General features: G+C 48.9%; 2 protein-coding genes across 2 annotated transcripts; both read left to right on the forward strand.

Moving 5' to 3' along the window:
- Positions 1-341: 341 nt before the first annotated feature.
- LOC135893922 (cyclic GMP-AMP synthase-like) lies at positions 342-5,687 on the forward strand. The gene is made up of 6 exons (XM_065421892.1): positions 342-657; positions 1,819-2,096; positions 2,329-2,560; positions 3,007-3,261; positions 3,993-4,089; positions 5,231-5,687. Exons 1-6 carry the CDS (start codon positions 342-344, stop codon positions 5,685-5,687), a joined length of 1,635 nt encoding a protein of 544 aa, XP_065277964.1.
- A 1,459-nt stretch (positions 5,688-7,146) lies between these two features.
- On the forward strand, positions 7,147-14,887 carry RPL11 (ribosomal protein L11). Its single transcript, XM_065421660.1, has 6 exons — positions 7,147-7,248; positions 8,305-8,455; positions 9,014-9,120; positions 10,264-10,395; positions 11,666-11,776; positions 14,813-14,887. Exons 1-6 carry the CDS (start codon positions 7,243-7,245, stop codon positions 14,840-14,842), a joined length of 537 nt encoding a protein of 178 aa, XP_065277732.1. The 5' UTR covers positions 7,147-7,242; the 3' UTR covers positions 14,843-14,887.
- The last annotated feature ends 3,765 nt before the right edge of the window (positions 14,888-18,652 follow it).

The following is an 18,652-nucleotide window of genomic DNA, read 5'->3' on the forward strand; positions in this document are numbered from 1 at the left end:
AGGCAATTCTCTTGCTGGCTGCTTTGGGTTCCCTTTGCCCATTTCCTAAGAGGAAAATGAAATGAACACGTTGCTTCTTGGCCCTGCACAGGGCCGGCTCCAGGCACCAGCGGAGGAAGCACGTGCCTGGGGCGGCAGTTCGGGTGGCTTTTTTTTTTTTTTGCTTGGGGCGGTGAAAATGGTAGAGCCGGCCCTGGCCCTGCATTATTATTTTTTTTATGACTAAGGGCAGCATCCCTCTCTCCTGACACAGAGGTGGCTGAGGGGGGGATCGGAAAAGAAACCTGGAATCACAATAAACACCTGGATTCTCTTTGAATCTCATAGGGTCCAAATGCAAGATGGCAGGCCCGACTCTAAGTGCAAGCTCTCCGCCCCTCAATGTTACGCCTGCCAAGAACCGTAGGGTATGGAAGGGTCTTCAGAGGAAGGGCAGAGCCGGCAGAAGCAAAGAGCCAGGAGACACAGGGGGAACAGCCAGCCAGCGAGCCCTGTCCCCATTGGAAGCAGCAGAATCTTCAAACCTCAGAGCGAGGAAGCAGTGGAACCTAGACACTTTAGGCTCCCATCCTCCAGAGACCTCCCAGCAGCTCCAGAGCCTTGGCACCCACAGCAGGTGGAAGGTGGAGCTGGACAAGCTCCACAGGGAAGCTGCAGGTCAGGGAATCTCTATTGGACCTTCACTGTTTGTAAATGGCCATTCAGAAATGCTCCAGGCTTCACTGTTTTTCAGTTTGATGATCTCACAGCATGTGGTGGGGTAGCTAGATGACATGGGTTATTGTCCTCCCCTCTCCCCACTCTTTGGGATTCGAGGGAATTGGGTGGGTGAGTCGGCTGTGGGACCCCAAATTAGGGGCCCCGCATCTTTCCCATATTGGACTTTTAAAAGTGCAAGCATTTGGATGATTAAGAATAGCACCTGCACTTACACTAATTCAGCTAAAAGTTTTCCAGGCCAATGATCCTCAGGCTTCAGGGTATAAACTGCTCACCGGCTGAGGTCAGGAGGAAATTACCTTCTGTGGTAAAATACTGCACAATAGCTGAGTCTACGGTAGGTGGGAATGGAGTGATGCTTTTTTGGAAGTATCTACTGTCAGAGACAGGGTACTGGGTTAGATGTCCCCCACCCCCATAATACGGTAATCCCTAAATTCCTGATGAATCCAGCACTATGGGAGGAGAGTGTCCTATTACGTCAAAGCCATGGACCTTCTCCTTGTCATTAGCAGTGTCCTGTAAGTGCGCTAGGCACTGCAGCCGCAATGAAGGTGGATATCAGCCATGCCAGCATGGCTTCTTTTATGATTGGTCTGAATTAACAGAGGTGCAGCATCTCGCAGTACAAAACACACACATCAGCCTTCCCTTAGACTGAGATAAAGGCATCTCTGACCCTGTTTACTCCAGCTGACCTCACAGATCTGATCTCATTTTACTCCTCTTTCCCGCTCCCTCTGCTCAGCCAACTCCCGCTGTTCCTTTTCGCAATCTTCCCACTGACCGCACGAGAGCCTTCTCCTCTGCATTACCCGCTGTCTGGAACTGCTTCTCCACGTCTCCAACTCCTCCATCACATTTCAAGTCTCCTTTCTCTTTCACTCCTTAATTTCTCTTTCTGCCAAAATCGTTTACGACAGTTTGTAAGACTGATGCTGCACAAAACGAGGCCCAGCTCCTCCCCCTATTGGAGTTTAGCAAGGGAAGAAGGATCGGGACCTAAACTTGCATTGGAGAAGCAGTAGCAGCATGGTTTGATATGGAGGAAGCTGGCTGAAGTGCCAGGGATCTCTCATCTCTAATGTTTCCCTTTAGGAGACCTGGGGCAGGTCTATTCCCAAGATGCCTCCGCTGATCTGAGTGAGAAACCAGGGACCTCAGCTGCAATGCGAACCTTTCAAGACTGGAAGAAAGACAACCTCACCCGGATTAAAGAGAGGGCAAAGTCCCTCCACCTGAAACAGCTGGATGTGGCCAACGCAGTCGATCTTCTCCATGCCTTCTTCCACCAGTTCTTTAGCTACCTGAATGAGTGTCCCGAGAGACCCTACTTCAGGGATGTGAGAGAACTGATGTCGGGGAGCAGCTACAAGGTAACAAGGAGAGGGAGGGTAGGCGGTGGGAGCAGTCAGAGCCTTCTAGGGCGACAGCAGCAGGGAAAAGGGGAGGTAGGCGGTCATTAGAGAGTTTGGATCAGGGAGGGAATTAAAGCAGGAAGGAGGGGTGAGAAGGGATGGGATCAAGGGGATGAGTGGAGGAAAGGAGAAGGGGGGATTCGCCTGAAAAGAATTCAGCAGCATCTCCAGTAGGAGACTCTGTCTACAGCTCTTGCACCCGAATAAGTTTGACGTGCTGCTGAGCCTGCCGATTCCAGATTATATTCAGTACGCTGAGGTGGAGGGGTACGATGGGCTCTTCTACACCCTGACTCTGCTGAGAAAGTCCCGCAGCTTTCCAGCCGCCTTCCTGCTGGAGGATGGGCAGACTGTGTCCCCAGGGAGCATCATGGCGGAGTTCCGGCAGCACTTGGATCAGTTCATCAAAGTGTTCTACTCAGGTGAGTGTCCCCGTGCTGGGGCTACCTGGATCCCCCCTTCCATCCTGACCTGTGACATCTCCTGCTCTTCCAGGCCTGAGTCATTCTTAAAATAGCAGCAGCTGCAGCGTAGCTCAGATAGGGGCTAGACTGAGACCCGCAAGCTCATTTTCACGTGATCTCAAGTAGGATTTGAACCCAGGTCGCCAGAGGTGAAAGGCCGAGGTATTAGGTCCTTGAGGTCGGGATCCTTCACACTACACAGAGTTGAGTGAGCTGGACTCCATCTCCTGGGGAAAGCTGTGGGTTCCCCACTAGGAGTCCTTCCCTAAGGGATTTGGTTGAGTTTCTGGTCGGTTTGGTTTCTTTGGCTGACATTGATCTAAACACAAACAAGCCCCTTGATGAATTACTGCCTCTTTCTAAGCTCTCCCATTGGTCTGTCCACTGTCTGTCTGGTGTCTCAGTGCCTTTTCCTGGATGGCAGATGAGGCTGGAGAGGAAAAAGCAGAACAGCCCAGCGGTGCCCCTAGTGATGGTGGACAACCGAGGTGACACATTCATGTCTATTGACCTGGTCCTTGCTCTGGAGATCTCTGGCCAATGGCCCAGTTCAGATGACGAAGGGATAGACGTCAAGCAGCTGTTGGGGGAGAAGGAGCCATATCTGAGGAAGACCCTCTATTTTATTGCTAAACAGGCCCCTGGTCAAGATAACAAAGGTAACTCACTCACCACAGCATGTTCTCCTGGGAAAGTGCTTAGGGATTGAGTTGTCAGGCTGAGGCCTGGAGAAGGGTGTAGTAGTGTGCAGAGCTGGGACAATGAACACCCCCTCAGGGGAAGGAACCCACACAGCCCACAGGGCCAATGCCCCCTCCTCTCTTTTCATAGCACTGCCAAAGCTGCCCCCACGTTCTCTGTATCCCACTGTGGTAAATGCACTGGCCTTAAGCTAGTCTCCCAGAAGAAAAGCTGCAGAGTCAGCAGATAGTATCTCTAGCCTCTGGTGGGGTATGCTGTGCTGAGACAGGGCTTGTGTGTTCTGGAGACCTCGGTGGAGCCCATACATAACATGTATTGAGGGGAATGATGTCTCCCCCTTTTCCCTTCAGTTCAAGTCCTCGACCTAGAGCTACCCCACAAGGGAGCAGGAGGTGTTCCCAGGAGAGTGGCAGGCATGGGAGGAGAGGGGGGACTCCGAACTGGGGAGGGGTAGTGCAGGGAAGAGTGAAGAAGCCCTGGGAACCAGAGAGGGATGAGGGTGAGCCAGTGGCCTGGGGCTGTTTTATGAGCTTCACAGTTAGGGGTGACTTCTCAGGCAACACTGGAACCAAAAATACATTACAAATGATCCTATTTCCACATCACCTGCACAGTGTCCTCTGCTGCCCTGGCTTCTGTGCCCAGCTGAGGGAGGTGTAGGCTGACACCGGGGTTGCTGTTATTTCAGAGACCTGGAAAATGTCTTTCTCTCATGTGGAAAAGGAGATTTTGAAAAGCCACACCAGCACCCGGTCCCGGAAGTGTCAGACGACCACGTGCCGCAGGTACGTGCATGTGCCAAACCACTGCCACACCAAGTATGTCTGCAAGTCTGGAAAGCCAGGGCTGGGCCAGAGGTCTTTGTATCCCCCGGCCCGGGTCGAGACAGGCCAGACTAGCATCAGTGCTGTAACTTCATGTTTTGTTGGACATAATTTACTTTCTTTGCCCTGGAAACCCTGACTTGAACCTGGACCCTCTTTTGTTAAGCACTTTGAGATCCTTGCATAGAAGGTGCTATGGAAATGTAAAGCATTGATTGCTATCAGCTGGGAGTCTGAGTGTCTAGAGCACAGGGCTGGGAATCTAGACTCCTGGATTCTATTCCTCACTCTGCCACTGGCTCACTGTGGAGCCTTGGGCAAGTCACAGCACCAGTCTGTGCCTCAGTTCCCCCCCCCCCCACACACACACACTCATAAAATGGGGGCAATGATCCTGATTTGTGGGAAGTGCTTTGGGATCCTCAGCCGGAAGGTGCAAACGAAGTATAAAGTATTATTAATGAACACGATGATGCATTTGAGTATATTCATTTCCCTTTAGAGCTAGCCAGGCGTGATCCATGCTCAACCTCTATCGAAAGTAAAATAGCTGAGACTTTAATAGTGATTTAAAAACAACAACAAACAACAACTACGGCGCTAATAAGACCTATACTGAAATCAATACTCTGTCACTTGCTTCAGCTGCATTACCTCCCCTCTTCTCCATGCAGACCTCATTAATTAGAGCCCAATCCTCCAAACACTATTACTGAGTGTAATGCTTACTTTTCTGAGTAATCCCATCTGTCAATGAGACTGCTCACGGTATGCCTGGCAGTAAGCATTTGCAAGATTGGGCCCATTGATTGTCAGCTCTCTAGGGCAGGGACCTTGGGATAGATTCTGCTCTCAGTTACACCTGCATAAATCCAATGTTGCTATATTTAACTTCATTGACTTACTCTGTCGGAGCAGCATTTGTCCCCTTTTTTTTACATTCTTGTAGGTCAACTGCCTACCACGCTGTGGCCCCCAGGCCCTTACTTAGGCAAAATTCCCACTGAGGTCACAGCCTGAATTAAAACAGTAAGGAGCTTGGGATTTGACCCAATAGTAACAGAAATTGCTAATGCCAAGAATGTGGCTTTCCCCTCTCTAGGCCAGAATGTCTGCAGATGCTGGAGAGTCTTTTGGGAGCCCTGAAGACAGAGCACCCCTTGGAACTGGCTCCTTTGAGTTCCTACCACGCTGAGACTTCTTTCTTTCACACGCTGCTGGAATGGAAGCAGGACCAGGATGGGAGCTCCTCCAGCGTTGCTCACTGTTTTGAAAGGGTCCGGGCCAATTTCATTCGGCAGGTGGCAACCGCTCATCTGCCTCATTTTTTCATTCCCAAATGCAACCTGTTTGGCACCAAATTCTTTCCGCCCAATAACTTGAAGTTTCTGCTGGAGTGCTTAAGAGAGAAGCAAAAAAAGAAGCAGTCAACCACTGTGTCCCGAAAGAAGAAGGTCGCAGCCCCGCCACTGCTGGCTGCTGCTATGAGCTGGCCTCTAATGATCACTGTGGGTCTGATGGTTCTGGTGTCGATTGGACTCTCCCACTTTGGGTCATAAAGATTCTGAGCGTTTACCTTTCCATTTGTAAGGACTGAAGGAGTCTGCTGGGACGTTAATTGTTAGTGAGGGTGGCAGGAGGGGGCCTAGGAGCTGCACAATCTACCACATTGCAGGACCCAGTTATAACACCGCTGTTCCTCAGACATGATAAAAACACACTCTGTAACGTAGCTAGGATCAAAGGGTGTTTAAACTGTGTGCCTGAATCACGCACCTGAACTTTGCAGGGATCTAGCCGGGTTCAGGAGTATGGTAATAACACGATTCCATCCTGTCTATGCTACAAGACCAAACCATGTTTTAACTGTGCTGTAACGCAGTCCTGCAATGTGGGCGCTTTGGATAGCTTAGCTACGCTCTAAATAAATCTGCTTGCCGATGAATCCAATACAGTATATTATTTTAAAACACAATAAGCAGATGTTGCTTAGTGTGTTCTGTCCTCCCCGAGGTAGGTCTTGTCTACACTTACAGTGCTGTGGCACCGGTGCAGCTGCATTGCTGCGTGAAGACACTACCTACGCCGACGGGAAAGCTTCTCCCATCAGCGTAGGTACTCCCCCTCCCCAAGAGGCGGTAGCTATGTCCATGGGAGAAGCTCTCCCGTAGCACTGTCTACATCTGGATTTCAGCTGGAATAACTGCGTCGCTCAGGGGTGTGGCTTTGTAGTGTAGAGCAGGGCTTACTAGTCTACACCCAAAATTCACCAGCAGCATTTCTCCAAGTCTCTGCCACTCCCTGTCCAGCTGCTGGTACTGTGGAATCACCAAATCTCATAACCCAGCCTCGACAGGATTTGAAACACGAAGCTGGCATTTTATGCACTAGCCGACACTCTCTTTAGTCACAAAAGCTGAAAAGTATTTTAGCCACCCTATTTTTTCCACATCAGTAACAGAAATATTGAGAATGAATCCAGAACGGGTGTGTGATGTAATGTAAAGGGCTCTTTGTCAGGCTGATGTTTGGCCTCTGATGTTTGGCCTTTCTTGGCCGGGCTGTGCTGTCATGCTCCCAGCCCAGCACCTGTGTCATTTCTCTCGATCTGTCCTGAAGGTTTTCCTTGTAATTTCCTGAAAATGAAAAATAAAAATGGAAACAAAAGTTTGAAATGTTCCACCCTGAGTTGCCTGGATGATGTCAAGACAACAATGATACTGTTCTCTCCAGTAATCTACCTGTGCTTGTATCACGCCGATTGCCACCCACTACCTGTCAAGGATTTAAAAGTAACAACAACACTCTCTCTCTTCCTGCCCGGGCTGTAGGGGGAACGGCCTATGAGTTTGGAGAGTGTGTTGTGTTTAAGTCAGTGCCCATCGCAGAAGTGCCTGGGATCAACCAGCCCTGGGCTGAGGCTCCGGCTAAGTTTAGGGGCGGAGAGGGGAGCTGCTCAGAGCCGGGTGCAGGGCCGCCCTCCGGCCGCAGGGGGCAGCAGCTGCCCCTCAGCCTGGGCGTCTCTCCCGCCTGCCGCCTCTATGGGGCAGCCGGCCCGGGCTGCCGAATAAGATCCCGTTCCGGAGCTCTCGCGATCTCTTCCACGCCTCCATCATGGCGGTGAGTAGCCGCGGTCCGCAGGAACGGGCCGGGGGAGGCTTGTCAATCCGCCGCCATCCTCCCCCGGCCGGGGCTGACCGGGCCGGGCGCCTGCCCAGGCGGGTGGGAGAAGGTCTGTGGGTTCCCGAGCGGCCGGGGTGGGGAGGTTCCGGAGTCTCCCCCGCTTGAGAGGCCGCTGGGTTCCCTGGTTGGTTCTGGTCCCCCCTCCCCTGGCAGGCAGGAGGCTCGTGGAGCTGCGCGGGCCCCTTCCCCCGGGGGCTGAGGGGGTCTCTTCCCCGGTGCCTCGCCCCGTCGGGGTGAAGCCCCTTCTACTCTTCCGCCGGGCCAGGTGCCCCGAAACCTGTCCCCCTCCTTCGGAGTCTCGGACCCTCCTTGCTAGGGAGCCTGGGACTGACAGCCCCCTGCCATGCAGTGGGTACCTCAATGGCGGGGCGCCCTGCCTCAGAGCTTGGGCCTGAACCCCCTCCGCCCCCCATCTTCCCTCCTTGCTGGGCTTGGTGCCCTTACCTGCTCTGGCCATCCCTAGGGTTAAACCCTCACGTTCCCCTTCCCATGGGCTGTGATCTGCTCCCCATCCACGGCGCTATGGTCTGAATCCCTGCCCTCCCCTTCGCAGCCTTGTAGGGGGGCTCAGGGCTGCCCCATACCCCCCTTCTTGCCCTGCAGCTCGCATGCCTGCTTTGAACACTGGCCCTGCAGTTCCAAGGCCCGCACCAAGCTCTGTGAGGTGGTTGCATATGCACAAATGAATAGGAAGTAATGGGCACTGCCTAGTACAGAATACTGCGTACACTTCCCTCGCCCCCTGGATCGGAGTGTGTGGGGAGCACATATAGGATGGAAGGGTGTCAGGAAAGTGACCGCTCCCCTTGCATAGGACTTGCAGCTGTGCTCTGTGGTATGTTGCCCTTCTAAATGCCTATACCACTATATTAAAAACGACTAGTCCTATCCGCCTCCCAGGATGCTATAGCACTGCCCACTGACTGGCACCTTGTGTATGCTGAGTTAGGGGGAGGCTTGTCTCTATCAGCTGTATATATTTTCTCTCGACAGCACGATCAGGGTGAGAAGGAGAACCCCATGCGCGAGCTGCGCATCCGCAAACTCTGTCTCAATATTTGTGTTGGGGAAAGTGGTGACAGACTCACCCGGGCAGCCAAAGTGCTGGAGCAGCTCACAGGCCAGACTCCTGTCTTCTCAAAGGGTAAGTCGTTGTTTCAGTGGGGGAAACGGAATCATTCAGTGCGAAGTGCAGCAAGCGAGATCCCATCTTGTAACAGTTAGTGACACTTTATTAGAGGTTGGGGAAACCATTTTTGGTGCCACCGAATGGAAAAAAGCAGTTTCATCTTCTGGTTTCTGAAGGCAATGCCTTCAGACATAATTACTGCTTCACCTTCTTAAAGCTTGAGTAGTACCACTGGCTGAAGTGTGCCATCCCTAGGGTTTATCCCTCCAGGTCAGGGGAGAGGTATGTGGGGAGGATGGGATAGAGAAGCCTGCGTTATCAGTGCCTGTTATGTGAATAAAGGCCTTAAATGTCCAATACTGGCAATCTTCCCCCGTCTACCACTGCATACAATTCTCTATTAAATTGTAACTTTTAGTATTGCCCTTTCCTCCCCCTAAATGTGGTGTCAAAAACCATGTTGGAGCTTTTTTGCTTCAGCCTTACTAAAGCAAGAAACATGTTCCAGTCTGACTGAAAGCCATTGGAATAGCCCCGTGAGAGCAACTGATTGTGTGGGTTTGTCTCCCGCAGCTCGATACACTGTCAGATCCTTTGGAATCAGGAGAAATGAAAAGATTGCTGTTCACTGCACGGTTCGTGGGGCCAAAGCAGAGGAGATTCTGGAGAAAGGGTTGAAGGTGAGAATCTTGACTGCTCTAGCTGTTCATGTGGCTTGTTAAAAGCTTGCATGAACTTGAAGTTAGTGTAAACAAAATAATCTGCATTTAACAGCACTTTAAAGTTGTTGATTTACACTGTTCCCATGTATGGTCATTAGTTTCTCCCTTGTCAAAAAACCCTTAAACGCACGTGGGAGCGGAAAGTCACTTATCGATTTGCAGAAGAATTTTTTTTTTAAACTTCAGGACGTACTGTTTAAGTGATGCTGTATCAAACTGGAATTTGAAAAACTAGCCTTAAAAGAATAATTTAGTTGTGTGTTCCTCTAAGGGTATGTCTGCATTGCAGTCAGAGGTGTGACTGCAGTATCTATAGACGTAGCTAGAACAAAGCTAGCTCTGGTATCTCAAATAGCAATGAACATGCAGTACCATGGGCTGTACAAACGCACCTGCTAGTGTACGTACTGGTGCTCAGGGTTCCAGGTGGGCTTGTCACCTGGACTACTATTGTTGTTCAAACTAGCTAGCTCAAAGCTAGCTTGGGTATATCTACGAGTGCTGCAGTCGCATCTCTGATTGCAGTGTAGACATACCCTGAATTTGTTAGGACAGAGTTGGTGCAGGTACCTCTGCATCCTTGGAGAGCTCAGACTGTGCTCAAGGTGCAAGGTCTCAGATGGGTTTGTGAAGTCTTTGTAGACAATGTCGTTCGTATCTGTCCATATCACCTGCACTATTAGATGTTAAAAGATCTAAACTGTGCATATATAGAGTAACAATACAGACATAGACATTTAGTAGTTTCTTATGATGTAGGATTTCTGCTGTTTTCTGTAAGTGTTTGTAATTAATCATTGCAGTTTGCATGAAGTGTCCTGGCTTTAAAAGTGATCAGGGAGCTTACTAGGACTCTAGACTTCATTAGGCACTTGCTGGCAGCTAAGATTCTTAGCTCTGTGTGTGCAATCTGGGCAGCCCTCTGTGACGCCACCTTTGTTGCTGTGACTGTCAGATGGGTCAAGATGCCCGAATCTTCTGTATAAGAACCCATCACTAGGAGCTGTTTGGTTCCCAAGTGGATCCTGTCGCAACTCAGTGGAAAAAGCAGGACTTTGTTTAGAAAGACATAGAATGTAACTGGCTCTAAATGGGTTTCAGGTGCGAGAATATGAGTTGAGGAAAAACAACTTTTCAGACACTGGGAACTTTGGCTTTGGAATCCAGGAGCACATTGATCTGGGAATTAAATACGATCCCAGCATTGGCATCTATGGCCTGGACTTCTATGTGGTATGTATGCTCTACTTCCTTATCTCTGACAGCTTTGTCCCAATGCTAGAGAGGTGCCCCAGAATAGCAGAAAGGTGTGGGCCACTGGGAGAGTCAGAACTGTCTTAAATGTCCGTATGCTGGGGAGGGAGGTGGATAAGTGAGGTTTTTAACTAGGTCCAGCTCTCTGCTTACAAAAAGGACACTACACTCCTTGGGATCAGCCAAATCAGCCAGGACATAACTTAGTAGCCAGTAGCAGAGAATGTTTTACTCTAGGTTTCATTGAGACTAGATGCTCTGCTTAGGTGGGTATAGAGTAGGAAGAGCCACTGGCATTTAACATGAAACATATTTGCCAAATCCTGTCCGAAGATGAATAAAACTCACAAAGTTGCTGGTGTGCTAGAGATGGTGACGTTGGAGAGGAACAGCTGAGCTGAATTTTGCTTGATCTTCATGGCAACTTTGCTCTTCAAACAGTGTAATAAAGAGTGTCTGGCACATCTGAAGGTGCAGCTCCACAGGCCTGGGGATCCGTGAGAATTTAGGCAGGCTGGCTTCGAGTATCCACTAGGCTGTGTATTTTGTATTCTAAAACTTGAGTTCACCCCTTGGCTTCATTGTATTGCCCATGTGCTAATATATAAAGACCAGTTCTTCCCTCAGTAGGAAGTCGCTCTGGTCCCTCCGTGGCTGAAGCACAGTGCAGAGAACAAGGCCATCACAAACCTCCTCACCTTAAGTGTGACGTTCCCCTTTTCTACAGAACAGGCACCACAAGGGCGGTAGCAGTGCCAGCATGTTCCTTTTACACCACTCTCCAAATATGCTTCAGCAGTGACCTAGAGGGAGCACCACTTTAGCCAGGTGTTTACTGGGGGGGGGAGTGAACTAAAGCATATTGGCATATTTAAAAACATCATTTTTCCTAGTTAAGATGAGTCCTTAGAGTGAGACGGTAACTAAGTCTCCAGGGCTAATTCTTTGGTTCCTCTGCTGAGACTGTGCCAGCATAATGGCGTATGGGACTTGCTGTCCACTAAGAACTGATCTCATCAAGTCACTTCACAGAGGTTACCGAATACCATCACAGTGGTAACTTTTGCTCTCCTTTGGGACCAGTGGCCTACAGGTACAGTTGCCATTAGAGGGTCTTGCATGCTTTTTAGTGCAGACAACAAAACAAATGTCACTCCGATGGAGAGTCTTTCTCTCCATATGATGAGGCTTGAAAAAGATTCTTGAACTGCATCTTCAGATAATAAAAAGTGCTGTCTGTCTACTCCAGGTTCTGGGCAGGCCGGGCTTCAGCATTGCTGACAAGAAACGCAAAACTGGCTCCATTGGAGCCAAGCACAGAATTGGGAAGGAGGAGGCCATGCGTTGGTTCCAGCAGAAGGTAAGCTCCAACCCCATTTTCATGTCCGTCAGGCTATTCAGCGGCCTAGTGAGAGACCTCAAATACAGCCTGCTCACTCTTGCTGATCCAATCTGTGATCTTCTAGTGAAAAGTGCTGACACACCCACTGAGCTGTGATGTGAGCATCTCATTAGCATGGGATTTTGAAGAGAGCAGAAGCATCTCTGAAGTGAAGGGTTTTCACTCCTTAGCTTTCCTCCTTTTGTGGTGGAAACCTGAAGCATAAAGAACTGCGCCTGGACTGCAAGAAAGCTCCTCCTAAGCAAATCTGCTTATAAAGCATTTAAGCAGGGGATTGTTGAAGGCTAGTCCTTGGCGCAGGTTTCACAGCAGTCTGGTGAATTCCAGAAGTAGAATACTGTTCTACTAGTCCCTGTTCCCTAAGATGTTTTGCTATCTCCACAATCTGGGTGTGTGGTGGGGGGAGAAGGGGGGTGGCAGCAGCAGAGTACCAAGATCCCCAGGTAGACAACTACAAATCTGACCCTGGGGATTGCAAATCTGCGGCAGTAGACACACTCAAAGGAAACAGCAAATTAGATGGGCTACAGTTGGGTCAGTCCCAATATCCCGATTCCCGTGGACTGCTGGTCCCACTTCCCAGGCTCTTACCGTATCAGAGGAGCAGCTTCTGTGACTACTGCTGCGAAAGAAATATGTATACAAGGCAGGTGAGGAGGTGTGTTGTGCAGTGAATAGAATCTGTCCTGCTGGCTGGTCTGTATATAGTAGAGTAATGCCGTTCACTTCTTTTTTAATTGTTTAAAACAATTCTACAAAATGGGGGTCGAAGTTCAATTTCTCGCTTACATTTCTGTGGTTGGGATAGGCCCCATGGCATGTAGACTCTGTTCCACATGTTGGGTGGCCTAGGCCGAAAGTTATTGAACCCTGACTTCTAGTTCCAGGGACTAGGCCCAAGGATTCATGTAATAGATGTGACCTGCAAAGGGGAAAACTGCTTTGTTTTTTTCCCACTAGAGAAGTGTGCTGCCTTTTTCGTGAGCAGTGTTGGGTCTTCCCTGTCCTTGCTGAGGGAGTAGAACTGTTATGCTTGATGTCTCCAATTGAGCAGGCAGGATTTCTAGTCACTGTCTAAATATTGTGAGGTTCTTACCCACGAAAGCTTATGCTCCCAATACTTCTGTTAGTCTTAAAGGTGCCACAGGACCCTCTGTTGCTTTTGTCTAAATATTGTGGGTTTTGTTAGTAACTCCTGGCAAACGCTTGTGAGCAAAGCTTCATAGGAGTTTCAACATTCCATTGAGGCGTGAACTCTAGCAAACCCAGGAAGTCTAGACGTGATGCTTGTAAAGCAGCCTAAAGGCCTCTCGAGAAACCTCTTGTGCTGTCTTTATCCACCATAAAGAGGCAGAAAGGCTTCCAAATCCAGTTCTGTCGTTGTGCAGGTCACCTTTAACTTACCCTACAACAGGGATTCTCAAACTTCACTGCACTGTGACCCCATTCTGACAACCAAAATCACTACACAATCCCAGGAGCGGGGACTGAAGCCTGAGCCTGCCCGGGAGGGAGGGGGGCAAAGCCCAAGCCCCACTGCCCTGTGCAAGGGGACCAAAACTGAAGCCCAAGAGCTTCAGCCCCAGGCAGAGTGCCTGTAACCTGAGCCCCGCCACCCAGGGCTGGGGCCCTTGGGCCCCAGCAACTCTAAGCCAGCCCTGGGGACCCCATTAAAATGAGGTCACGACCCACTTTGGGGTCATGACCCACAGTTTGAGAACCGCTGCCCTACAACATGCTGTCCTCTAATGGATTCATTCTCACTGAGCTGTGGGCAAACAAGACCACCTACCTGGTTTACAAACTATTGGGCACGTTTTGAATGTCTTTGACCCGAAGTATCTAGACCATGGTAGAAGCAAGTTCAGCAATTCGGCAGAGTTGTACTTTAAAGACTGCCTGTAAGCCTGGACAGACTCACAAGCCAGGACTGTCTAAATGAAACCTCAACACTAGAATTCACTTCCATGTCCATTTTCTCATGACAGGTTTATTAATAAACAAGATGCAGAAAGGTTCAATAATGTGATATATTTGGTAATGGAGACCTTTCTGCAGCTGGAAAGGGAAAGAACAAACCTCCTTTCACCATCATGTAGGTCTCATTAGCCCTTTTCTAGCTGCTCTGGAGAGACCCATTCCTGAATTTCCCTGACCCCTGGAAGATCTTCTGTGTACTGCCCCTGTTAAGAGGCGTGTGGCCTTCTCTGACTACCTGTAAGGCCACGTGCTTGCCCATTCCTGAGCATGTCTCCTGTGACTACAGCTTCCAGTTACAAGAGCTGTAACATGCACACTGGGATGCTCACATGTGCCCCAAAGCCCAGTGACCTGTTATGAACCCAGTCAGATTAAATCTTTTTCTCAGTGAGGAGAGGGGACTTCCTCATCTAATTAACACTTCATATCATTGAGATTGAATCCCCCTTATTACCAGATCCTGAGCTCTTCGCTTGGGCAAAACCTCCTTCTATTGAAATTTATAGTAATTTTGTGGGAGTAAGCATTTGCAGGGTCAGCCTCCTACAACGTTCCTGCCGCTAAAGCTAAGGTGCAAAGAGTAAGTCCTTCAGAGAGACTAGTTTTCACTTGTTCAGAGGTTGTTTTACTTCCTGGTTTGCTCTGCTGCCAAGTCTGGCTTGCAAACAGAATTCTAGGCAGTCCAGTTTTTTTTAAAGCCTTTCATTGGAAATGCATTCCTGGGAATATCTTTCTGTGCACTTTAGCGTTTGTAAAAAGCTTCATTTTAACAACCTAAGTCTTTTGGGTCAAACTGATCTGACCGATCACTATTAAAGGAACACTAAAAAACAGAAAACAAGATGGAAAGTTAGTTTCCATGTTCACTTTGCAGACTGTAAATTTGGATGATTGGAGTCTTACTCTAAGTCACATCTGTGACCTGAAATAAGTGGTGACTCCAGTCTCCTCCTTGGCACAACCACAGCTCTGACTGGCCCTGATTTCTGACACTCCCTTTTCTCTCTCTTGCAGTACGATGGCATCATCCTTCCTGGCAAATGAGCAGTTCCAGTTACCAAAATGCTAATAAAATTTTCTAACATTTAACTTCCTGTTGTGCATTTTGTGGCTGGCTCCTCGCCCCTCCTCACCATAAGCTGCTGGAACTTGAAGCCGATCAAACTGGAGAGGAGAGCAGACCCCCCACTGGTGCGGATGCATTGTGCAGCAGAGATGGCCAGTCAGTGCTGTGCTCGTGGAATGGGAATTCCTGTCCATAAGGAGCAGATGGTAGAACCACGGTGTGAATGAAGAGAACTCCCCTCCATTTCTGTGCTGGCCAAGAGGGGAAGCTACGGATAAAATTTAAAACCTAGTTCCATGGGCAGAGGATGGGCAACTAGACAATGTGAAAGTAGAACTAGAGCAAGATTTGTGAAGCATTTAGGGACTGAGCTATAGCTCCAAGTAGGGACAAAATAAAATCTAACCTACATGATCTGATTCCAAAAGACCTCCCAGCATGTGCTGTTGAGGTTAGTGCCACTTGGGACTCTCGACCACTGGATGAAACCATGAATTGTTTCTCTGCTCATGGACCAAAACATCCATTTCAATACAAAGGCAATGGGGAGATCAAATGAGACGTGGTGGATTTGCCTCTGTCCAAAGTGGCAAGAACGCAAGTGGTAGGGACTAAAGGTGGCTGAGGCTATAATATATTCTATAATTAATATATTCTTAACTGGGACTCTGATTAGAGGAGCTAGTACATCCCCTATCAAGTGCTTATAAGCCCCACAAAAGGGGTGGCTAAGAGCTTGCTCTCTCGATCTGTTTGCTAACTGTTGTGCACTCAGTCGAGAACCAGCATCCGATGCTGTTAGTTACCACCAGAGGGTGCTGAAGATCCAGACAAAGAAATAGCTGGAGCTTATTTCAGCTGGTCTGAGAATCCAGCATCCCTCACCTGGTGCACAGGTTCTGGAATAGAATCTAGGGGTTCTGCCTTGTACTCATGCACCAGGCAACCTGTTTTTGGTATTCTGAGAGCCCCAGATAAAATGTTCTATATGCTTGGCAAGAGCGATTACTCTTATATGGGCTTTAAAATGTTGTACAAATATTTAGGAGGAAAGAATCCTCAGTGTCTCAAATGGGTGTTTTGGCCAGTTTTTTTTTTTTCTTCTCTCCAGTGTACTGGGAATATAACAGCCTCTCAGTACAGTAATGCATGTACCAGACAAGTTACTCCTTGAGGTGTTAATCTTTTATTCTATTTCATAGATACCGTTCTCTTCAAGACAATGCAGTTCAGACAGGTAGAGTCAAACACTCCCTGATGCCTATTTGCAGCTTCTCTGTACCCATAACAAATTCTTTCCCAGCTCTAGTGCCCCCGAAACAGTGAATAGCTCACAAATGAGGCAAACGCTTGACTCGGACTCCCGGGCACCACTTGCTCTGTACTACTGGTAACTAATACATTGGCTCGATGCTTATCAAATACATTGGCTTGACGCCCATCAGATCCTTTGGAAGATTGTCTTTCTACGTATCCTGGAAAGCATTGTCGTCAGTGTTCTAACTAGTGAACTGAGCCAATGCTGGCAGCAACAGAGTTGTGAAAGGAAAAATGTGGAGTGGCTCGTTTGGTTGATAGAGAAACAAACGTATGGTAAGTGCTTTAGCTGTTCTTCAAGTGTAAATTCCACTGAAAACCCATCAGAGGCACCTGCACCATCTGGCAGCTAGGGTTGAAAAAATGACCAAGTGCAGTTAAATTTACTATTCTGCGTGTCTATCTTGGCTGTCCCTTCCCTGACCCTCTGTGTCATTTAATACAGCAGCAATCCCTTAAAGGGCTGGCCAGGGTTTAGGAGTGTAATGTGGTTCATTGAACATGGTTTCAGCCTGCCTGAACAAACAAGACCAAACTTAGAATGGCTGGCGCAGAGACGTTTGCTGGCTGCCCCATGGGTTGTATGGTTGTATAGACAGGACCCAAGACTCGGGGCTAGTCTACACTGAAAACTTACATCAGCATGTGTGTGTCTCAAGGGTGTGAAAAATCTACACACCAAGGGCAGGTCCACACTGGGGCGGGGGATCGATATAGGAAACGCAACTTCAGCTACGAGAATAGCGTAGCTGAAGTCGACGTTTCCTATATCGAACTAAATTTAATTACTTCGGGTCCACGCGGCGCAGGCAGGCTCCCCCGTCGACAGCGCTTCCTCCTCTCGGCGAGCAGGAGTTCCGCAGTCGACGGGGGAGTGCTTCTGGGATCGATCTATCGCGTCCAGATGAGACGCGATAAATCGATCCCAGAAGATCGATCTCTACCCGCCGAATTGGGCGGGTAGTGTGGACCAGCCCCAAGAGACAGTGAAGCTGACCTAACCCTTGGTGTAGACGGTGCTAGGTTGATAGAAGAATTCTTCTGTCGACCTAGCTACTGCCTCTTAGGGAGGTGGATTAACTACAGTGATGGGAGAAGCCCTTCTGTCACTGTAGCGAGTGTCTACACTGAAGCACTGCAGCTGTTCTGCTGTACCATTTTAAGTAGAGACATGGGGCTTGTCTACAATAGAAATGCTACAGTGGCACAGCAGCAGTGCTTCGGTGTAGACACAACCTAGGCCGATGGGACATTCTCTGTCGGCGGAAGTAATCCACTTCCCTGAGAGGCAGTAGCTAAATCTACAGGATGATCCACGTCCTAGACCGGGGCCAGGAAATAGGCATCAATCTCGTCTCAGTGCTGCTGCATGTCACACCTTAATTACTGTTCCAGTGCTCCACTTGCACTACTCAAAGTGCTACTTAATAGAAGGAGGGTGGAAAGTTGCCTCTCTCTCTCCAGCTTACAGCTCTTCTAATTGCATTGCAGCTCTCTGGTAGGCAGCATGGCTTAATGGACTATGGGGCTATTACAGTTCTAGTAGGGGGTGAATTCTGTGCTTTTAACTGAAATGTGACAGCTCTACCAAGGAGTTAGCACAGTACAGCCCTTTAAACCACACCCTGCCCCCTCATTCCCAAACACATTCACAATATACAGACCCTCTCATCCAACAATGCAAACTTCTCGTCCATTAAATTCTCCCCCCGTGCCATTGTCCTACCCAAATGTTTCTTCCTTTTGATTTTTAAGAACTCCACTTTATTTGTATGTTTTCTTTTGTTGTTTGTTTTTCTTGTACCCAGCTCTGGTACAGTCTATACTGCAACCAGATTGGTGATCAAAATCCTCCTTTCCTTCCTGGATGCTTCAGTGCCTCATGCCCTGCTTAGCAGCTGTGGTTTGGAGTTAAAGTGACGGGCGTTCATAGGCACCTTGACACACAGCCTGAAATGCAGACAGTCCATCAAACGCTTCCCTAGAGCTCAAAACTTGCCTTGATAGAACAAGGAGATTTGAGGACACCGTGGAATAACTCCAAACTGAAATGACAGAGTTGGTGCAGTGGCATTCTAACCTTAACTCTGACCCTGACAAAGCAAAAAAAAAAAACCCCACTCCTAAAAATGACAGGTTGAAAGAAGGGGAGGAAACCCTATTTACCTTTTAGCTGTGTTAGGGGGTGACATGAGTTGCAGGGCTGCTTGCTGGGAGGAGAGGGGTGGCAATTTGCATTTCTATGGCATCTTCCAGCTGAAGATCTCCAACTGCTTTCCGGGGGAGGGTCGTTCTTCCCACGATCCCCCTTTTACGGAAGGGGAAACAGGAGGAGGAGAGTGAAGTGACTGGCCCAAAGTCACTCACTGAGTCCCAACAGCAGTTACATTTCCTGACTGCCAACTGTAACTACGGAACCACCTTGTCTCCTTGTTACATCCTGCAGCATGAAGGAATTAAGCCATTGTCTA

The sequence above is a fragment of the Emys orbicularis genome, chromosome 23 (genome assembly GCF_028017835.1).
Source record: "Emys orbicularis isolate rEmyOrb1 chromosome 23, rEmyOrb1.hap1, whole genome shotgun sequence".
Taxonomy (NCBI): domain Eukaryota; kingdom Metazoa; phylum Chordata; order Testudines; family Emydidae; genus Emys; species Emys orbicularis.